General features: G+C 36.1%; 1 protein-coding gene across 1 annotated transcript; it reads right to left on the bottom strand.

Moving 5' to 3' along the window:
• Positions 1836–7774, bottom strand: LOC109224911 (putative pentatricopeptide repeat-containing protein At1g19290). Its single transcript, XM_019389478.1, has 4 exons — positions 4977–7774; positions 3365–3680; positions 2671–2753; positions 1836–2222 (listed from the first exon to the last, which is right to left on the bottom strand). The coding sequence occupies exon 1, from the start codon at positions 7660–7662 to the stop codon at positions 5104–5106; it is 2559 nt and encodes an 852-aa protein (XP_019245023.1). The 5' UTR covers positions 7663–7774; the 3' UTR covers positions 1836–2222; positions 2671–2753; positions 3365–3680; positions 4977–5103.

Genomic DNA, 9203 nt, shown 5'->3' with positions numbered 1-9203 from the left:
AAATCTTACTGAAAAAAACACAATTATGGTCAAAAAATCCGAATTATGACTACTAGTTGAATGGGAATTGGGATATTAAAATTCAATGTACCAGTTTGTAGATAAATTGTAGATTATTTGTATTCTGAATGTAGATGCTTTGTTTTACTGTTTTCACAAATCTAAAAACAACTACAAACTTCTACAAATCTTCTAGCTAAAAAGTCGACAAATTATGACGAAAAATCCCAAATTATAGCTACAATTGAATGGGAATTGGGATATTAAAATTCAATGTACCCAGTTTGTAGATATTTTGTCGATAAATTGTAGATTATTTGTATTCTGATTGTAGATGCTTTGTTTTCTATTTTCATAAATCAAAAACGACTAAAACTTCTACAAATCTTCTGCAAAAAACGCAATTATGTCGAAAATCCCGATTATGCTACAATTTTGTGATTCTCCTATATGCTCTTGTTACTCCTTGCGAAACTGCTATGCTAAATATGGAATCCAAAAAAACATGATGAAGGGATAGATCTTCTTAAGAAATTTTGTAGATAATTTGTAGAAACATTGAAATTCTGTATTTTCATATTAATTTTTCAAATGATATGTAGTTTTGTTGTAGATTAAATGTAGAAAATAAGCCATTGTGAGTCTTATTTGACTCATTCCTCACATTCAACCTATTATACAAATTCACGCCTCTTTAAATACAATACAACCATACTTTCTTGAATTTAAAGTTTTAGCAATATATATAACTTAAAAAACATCTTCTCCTCTGCACAAGTTAGCTCCAAAACAGACGAAGTGGAATAACAAGCTCCCATCAGAACTTTTAACACAAAAACACAAAGCTCAAAAATAAATAAACAGCAGTCTACAATGTTTCTACAATTTCTGCAATATACGTCTTCTTCTTCTTCTTCGAATTTCAATCTGAAATTCAGCCAAAACCAAGTCTAATCTTCACCAAAACCCCTCAAAATTGAGATATAAACTCCAACCCATATTTTCAATTATTTACAACAACACCCAATCCAAACAAATAATGATTTTTGAAAACCCAAATTTGAATTCAAAGCTTCAAAGCTTTTTAATGGCTGTCAATGGTGGAATTGCTGCTCTCTTTTCCTTTCCTCTTATATTACTGAAGGAACCCGATATCATAACCATCAAAAGTTATTGCTGTGTATGAAACTTTGAAGATTTGACTTCAATTTTGACTGGTTGTAGAAGAAAAAACCTTGATTTTGGACGTTAATGGTAGAGGGTTTCAATTATTTTTCTGGATTTAGCAGAGGGTTTCAATTGTTTTTCTGGTTTTTCTGGTTTCTGGGTGTGTGGTGATACGTGGGTGAGGGTGTGGGGTTGGGAGAGAGAAACGTGGGGGAATGGGGATTTGGAGGAATATACGGTACCATAAATTTAGGAGTGATATAAGGTACAATTAATGTACAGTTAAAACACCTTATGGTATAGAATTGGTAATTAGGTATACTAAATGTAATTATATCAAACCTTAAACATTGAGGGTAATATAGTTTCCTATATGGCATAGGAATGTAAAATTTTTAGGATACTCACTCGAGCCCAAAAGGCACATGTACTATGTGAACTTGTGACACGCCTTATATAGCTCTTCACTTTCCACTCCCATTCCCATGTAGGATTCGTCTAAGGTGACATGCGCACCCCTTCTTCAGAAGCTTGCCAGCATAGAAGCCTGTCAGTCCTGCTTGACCCGCCCTCATCGGCGCGCCCTTCGTCACAGGCATCACATTTTTAGACATCTAATTTAGGTTTTACACCTTACGGCAGCTTTACCAATGTCCTAACTCAACTAATAAAGTGCCAACCAAACACTTAATTAGTAATAAGGGGAACTTACAAAAGTACCAAATGAAAATTCTTAGACTTTTTTAAATACACTAAAGGGGTATGACAAACGAGCTACACATCATCGAATGATCTCTTTTGCTCCTTCACCTTCCCCTGCATCAAGTGCGAAGTGATGTATATGGAATGTCATATGCTTACGTAACTTATTCCATATTGTGAGAATAGAAGGTTGGCTGAAAATTGAAACTCAAAGTAGCTGGAAGCTGATTGATTGCAAAATGACATTTACTTGCACAGCGAAGATTCTCACATATGGGGCATAAGCCTGACCCCCTTAATAGTTTATAATCTTCACCTTTTTGCCAAATATGCAGGTGTTGGCTTGTCACAATCTGGTCAAAACCAACAAAAAGTAGCCAGAAGTTAACACAACCCTTCTTCGGCTTAGGGCTTTACCATTTTCTGCTTACACATAAGCACCATAGAACAGTTCAGGAACCTAAAGCCGGAACACAATATTAAGAGTATCTATAGATTCACAACCAAATAGTAATGGAAAACAACCTTTAGATGTGGAGATAATCGTACAGAATGCACGTTCAAGAACAGTATGAGAAGTATATCAACCATCTTTTCACCGGAAAGCGCCACTAGACTTATCACATTGTCAATTTTGATTAACATATATGCAGTTCAATGAACTGAATCATGACATGGTGGAACTAATGCATGTTACACACACACGCACTGTGCGCCAACAACTATTAAGGTGCATGGAAATTACTGGGCACTTCCATGTAATCAAGTATAGCTATTTATACATCTTCGAAGGAGTGATACCTTGGAAAACTGGTCCTTCTGCACTTCACCTTCACCTTGTTATCTGTTCATTCTGTATTTATCCTGGTTACAAGGCCTAGAAGCTACACACATAAATTAGAACTTCTCACAATCAGTATTATTGAGAAAGAAGAAAAAGGAGAAAATGAAATGGAAACCAATTAGCAATAATGATTGCATAGTCAACATGTTCAAGCAAGAAGTTTGCAATATAAAACTTATAGCACAGAAATTCGCATTGTGAACAGTGATTTTCAAGATTAACTGTTATTAATAGGTGTCCTAGTTATATTCTTAATTGATGATTAAAAAGAATGTGTTGATGTTTCTTCACGTGGTTGTTCTTGGTTTCTTCTTCGTATTTGAAAATGCATTTGTAAGAGTTCTTTTTTTGCTTAGATATTTATTTGGAACAGCTAGTTGTTACTTCATGCTAGGAGGGAAATATTTCATTTTCAATTTTCTTTAATGTTATTGAGATCTTTATCCTTTCAAAATAATTCGTAAAATACAATCCTACGTAGTATGAAGTGTTTAGTTAGATTTATGTGGAGCAGCGACTTCTCATTTAGGATTCTGTGGAGGGATTCCTAAAGAAGAAATTAGCTTGCAAATGCTTGAAACCTTCATGAGCAGTACTAGAATGAAAAGCAAATCAAAGGACCTGCACATGCTTATTGGGGATTTCCCTTACCTGTGCTCTTGAAGCTCTGTGAATCAAAAAATGATCTTGTCCACATTGAGTTGATAACATTTTTACAAGGTACAAGTTTCATGATTAGATACTCAGAGCTTGCCCTTGTGCCGACCTGTTCATCCAATTAATCAGCCAATGCTTTTAATAGCAGAGGAGAACCATTGTATTCACCTTTCATGACTTGATAGCTTTTGATAAGGCTCTGTGCAATAGAGTCTATAAGCTTATAGACACATGTCCCTCGACTTGCACCGACGAACAGTTGAATGTAGAAGGCAGTAAAAATTTTAACACATATCTTGAATTCCATCTCCTGGATTATAAAACAAGAATACACTTCAGCAGAAAAAACAAAAACAATAATAATGTAGATTAAAACAGCAATGAAAGAAAACATAAGACAGATACATGCTGTTTTCCCTCATTGACGATCACAGCATTCAACACTTCTATGAGAAATTACCAAGTGGACACCAAGGGAAGATTCAGCTTCTCCCAATCCCAACCCCCTAAAACAGACATTTCGAATAAAACATTGATAGATTATTTTCTTGTCATCCTCTTACTTGGAGGTGAGTCTGTGGTAGTTATATGACAAGAAGCAAGCAGAGAAAAAATGACATTCAGAAAAGAGAGAAGGTGCAAGAACCAAAAATATCCACTGGTAGAGTAGCAGAAAGTAGGGCCAATAACAGACTAGATGGTGATAAATCCTCACACATCGTAGTTCTAAGATGGGGTCAAATTTCATGCATTAAATAAAGAACTTGAGACTTGATCTTGCTAAATGTAACTGCCTTAAAAATCATAAAAGTATCCAGTGAGACAGGTCTTGTAGAATAAATGGAGTGGAAGTTCACTCGTTTTCCAGATGTTTTAATAGATCTTGTCTTACTGATTGTAAGAAATAATGGTCTCCGACTTTTGTCTTAGTTGTAAAAACTGAAGATATCGTTCAGCCTTAAGACAAATGGGATGAGTTTGAGAAGTCTATTATATTCGTTGTTGGGTCTATACATCAATTCAAGCAACCAGGTCATGTAGGGGCTCATTCCAGGGACAGCAAGCCTGAGAATTTTCCCCTTCCTCTCCAAATTACACCCCCTTACTCCACAGACTCTTACTGTGTACTGCTGTCCTAAAATTAGCAAACCGTGACAAAGAGACAAGGTATTGTGGCCTGATAACATAGAGCCACCAGGAAGCGGTTTAATCAGCTACAAATTTCTGGTATTGTAATCAGCTGGAGTAAAATTTTCTGGGCTCATGATCTGTGGGTAAAGAGATTATTAAGGGAAACTTAGGGCAAATCATTTAAAGACATGATTCCAAAGTCAAAGAGGGATAGGTCAGTTGTAGAAACATGAGTCTAAGTCTTCAACTAGAGACCATGATGCAGTTAACACACAAAGGTCATGTCATCTCAGCATTTGGAAATTGATGAATAGTTGCCACAAGCTAAATGGAGGAATATCCATGGCAATAATTATGGTCCAACACTGTTATGGCTTAACAAATTATGCACAATGATGGTGGTAAAAATTTACTTAACCAAATAATTAGCACCATAATGGTCACCAAACTACGATATGGCCCAAAATGCTTTTACCTTCTCTGTGCTCTGTCTCACAAAAATCTGGTCTGAACCAGCCTCCTATCGTCCAACTTAAAGGTTTCATTGGTTCTTGAATATCACCTTGCTTATACGGACAACTTATCAGAATGGAAGGAATAATTTATGACTGAAGGATTTCTTCTTCTGTTATTCTCTTCAGCAGTTGCACGGCTTCACTATTCTTACCAATCTTATAGTATCCATCTATCAGAGTGTTATAAGTTACAACATTAGGAGCTAACCCTTTCAAATGAAGCTTATTGAAAAGTCTCAATGCTCGTTCATGGTTGCCTGCTTTACAAAGGCCATCTATAAGAGCATTGTATACTGCAATATTTGGAACAAGATCCTTTATTAGCATCTCATCGCGCAAATCAAAAGCTTCATTCACTTTACCAGCCAAAGAAATGCCATTGATAAGGGTGCAGTAGGTAAACTCATCAGGAGTAAAGCCTTTTAGTGAGAGGTAATTTACAACATCTCTTGCATCATCGATCTTCCCTGATTTGCATAACGCTGCCACAGCTATATTATACAGGACATTATTGGGAACAATAGATTTTGCAGCACTTCCATCAAGGGAATCCGCAACTTTCTGCACATCTAGCAGCTCTGTCCTAGAGTTTGAAAAACTGTAAAAACGTCTAAGGTCAGGGTACAAATTTACATCCAGCATTTTCTGCAGGAGCTTATTAGCATCATCAGTCCTACCAAGTTTGTATAATCCACTAATAATAGAGCTAACTATGATGACATTTGGATTCAATCCCTTCTCTCTCATCTCAAAATATGCTTTAAAAGCTTTCTCAGGCAATCCTTCTTTAAACCAACCAGCAATAAGGGCTCCAAATGTAACAGTGTTGGGAGTTAATTCCCTGTCATGCATTTCATTAAGGAGATCTTCGACTCTGCCAAACTTCCCAGCCTTCATAAGTCCACTAATAAGGGAGTTATAACTTTCTACAGAGGCAGGAATGTTTTGCAATTCCATGGCATCCTTTGTTTCCAAAGCTTTTTCAATCTCCCCTGTTTTACAAAACCCATCACTTAGTGTCCTGTAAGTTATTGCATCTGGTGAACAGCCAAGCTCCTCCATTTTGTTAAAAAGCAGCTCAGCTTCAGCCATTTTCCCCATCTTACAGAATCCTTTAAGCATCGTATTTAAAAGAATCCTGCTTTTGGTGTGCCCTCTTGCTAGTATATGTTTCCACAGGACTAAAGCCTTTTCAAATTCTCCCATGTTAAGAAATCCATCTAAAAGAGTACTGTATCCAACTGCATTAGGAACAAGACCTCTTTTAAGCATCAAATTCCAAAGATGCAAAGCATCAGAAATGGCACCTTCCTGACATAGTCCTTTCAGGAGAGTGTTGTAAGTGACAACCGTTGGATAGATACCATCACGAATCATCTCATCACAAAGGTTGAATGCATTTTGCATCAATCTTTCCCTACAATAGCCATCTAAAAGGGTGTGATAGCTATATGAATCAGGTTTTAGATTCCAGCCGTTCATGCTCCTAACAATCTGTTCCGCGTTGCTAATTTTTCCAACTTTGCAATAACCATTTATCAAGGAATTACAAATGAATAAGTTCATGTTAAACCCTGATCTCAACATCTCATCCCGAATCCTAAGGGCATCATCCATTTTCCCTATTTGACAAAACCCGTCAATTAACACGCCATACGCCTGCTCATCCACTTCCTTCATTTCTCTGAACACTTTCTCAGCTTCCTCCATCTTACACAGCATGCAATAACCCTTAATCAACAACGTGAACGTAACCACATTTCTCGAAATTCTTCTTTCCTTCATTTGCCTCAACACTCTTTCGACACCCTTGAGATCCTTCTTCTCCACATACCCATTGATCAAACTATGATAAGTAACAACACTTAGCTCCAAACCCATCTTCTCAATTTCATCAATAAAAATCTCAGCTTTATCAACCTTCCCATCCTTGCAATATGCATTTACCATTATCGTACACGTATATATATCAGGAGAGATCCCAATCCCATTCATCTGATCATATACAGAAAAAGCAGTAAAAATATCACCTTTTTTCACCAAATTACTCAATAAACTATTACAAGAGCTCAAACTAGGCACACGACCACACTTATGCATATTATCAAACACGTACAAGGCATTCTTCACTAACCCCTTTTTCGCGTAAATTTTTAGAACCATGTCGAATACTGTAGGAGAAAATTTGAACTCTCTATAAACTGCTACTAATTCATCCCAAACTAACGACAAAGGTTTTTGGTTTCTAGAAAGTTCCAGAAGCTCGGATAAATAAAACCTAGTCTCATCGAACATTCTCGCTCTGGATAATATGTGAACTATTTTGCAGTAAGATTTTGCATGGGGTTTATAAAACTGATGCCGTGAAGCTAACTTGAAGAAATGCAACGAAGCGTTAGGATGAAGTTTGAGTTGTACGAGAACGGCGTCGACGAGGTTGTCAGAGAAATCAAATTTGAGGTTGTCTACGGCGGTGTAACGCTGGAGAATCAAAAGACGGGATATTTGATCAGCGAGTTTGGGTGGTCGGTTAGTCGCCGGAAAATGGGTGGCGTTACGGCATTGGAGCTGAGGGAGTAGCCCAAAGGTGAATTTTTTATTTGAAGTAGAGAGAATTGTGTTTACTAATTTCGCTCTCTTTGCCATATTCGCCGTCGTCGTCGTTGACTGTCGACCGGAAATGCTTAATATAGTTTTGTTAAGAAACAATTTTGTCAGTCGCAACTTCAGACATTTCCTAATCTACTTCGACTTGTAATCTAAGGACAAAGCTTTTTTAAATTTTATCTTCTTTTTTTTTTTTAATATTATTCAACAATTAAATAGACTACCTTTTCTTATAAGATTACCTTCAAGTACTAATTAGTTGACGTGACTTTGCATTAATTCATATCTATAATCAGATAAATTATCATGATTTGATTATAAATAAATTAGTCACCTGCAACAGTTTCAAAACATTTACATAGACAAATTTATAATTGTTGAATCTTAGCATCTAAAAACTTTGAGTTATTACAAGCCAAATTACGTCAATTTGGGTAAACGACTGTCATAATTCTAACTTCTAGAACAAAATAAGTTCGCCGTTGTTAAATCTAGAATAAAAAATTAAAATATATTAGGAGTTGATTGTGTAAGTGTCCACTTGTTTTGAGGAGCTAAAAACATTAGAGAGTCAATGTTATACTCATACAGTCACAAGAATTAAGAAACATGTAGAATCAAATAGAATATTTTGCAAATGATCACATTGATGATAGTGCTTTTAAGTTAAACTTAGAAAGAAAATCTTGCAAAAGTGTCTAAAATGCTTTATGTTAATTCTAGTACGTAGTATATTCAAAATAGAACGCCATTTTATTTGACTGAAATGATGAAGTTGTATTAACCAGATTTATCATGTTTAAACGAATAATTCCGAGCTTAATTGATTTGACAGTATTCTTCTTCTTTTTTTGGGAAACGAGTTGACAGTATTCATGAGTGTTATTAACTTCCATTCCCTCAAGTCCTACGAAGCGCAAGGAGACAAGAAGGGATGCAACATAGGAGTGTCTGGTTCAACTGAACTCAATACTTTCGAGGCGCATCATAATTTTACGTGTAAAAATCTACAAAACTAATAAATTGAACCCATAATTTTATTTTTTTTTTAAAAAAAAAATAATGAGTTCAATGCTAAGAACATTGGAAATTGGAGCCATGGACTTCAAATCCTAGAGCGAGGAGAAGATCAGAGAAAAATCTTTCCGTAGATTGTTGGAGTTACATGACAACTGGACATATTTGGGCTGCAGATAGTCGATAATCTAGCTAGTTGGGCCACAGGCCCATTCTCTTTATTTAATGGATCTGGTTCAATTATAATCTTTGTAATAACATGCCCACTATATAAATAGGCGTTAGAGAATATTCTAGACAACTTTTGCATAATTTCAATACACAGATTTTTTGCTCTCGTTTCTCTCTCTAAAACCCTAACCATGGATTCATCAAATCCGGTCAATCTCTGAGTTTAACATGGTATCAGAGCCATGAAATCGTTGATCCTTCATCTTTTAATCTCAACGGAGTTACCCCTGGCGGTGTTAGTTCCTTAGTCACCGAAATTTCTCATATGTTCTTCGCCGGTCTTGCGGTCGGAGTTTTTCTTCTGGGTTTCTTTGTTCTGCTGTCGATTACAT

Source organism: Nicotiana attenuata, chromosome 4 (genome assembly GCF_001879085.1).
Source record: "Nicotiana attenuata strain UT chromosome 4, NIATTr2, whole genome shotgun sequence".
Lineage (NCBI taxonomy): Eukaryota > Viridiplantae > Streptophyta > Magnoliopsida > Solanales > Solanaceae > Nicotiana > Nicotiana attenuata.
This window is presented reverse-complemented; position numbering and strand designations above follow the sequence as displayed.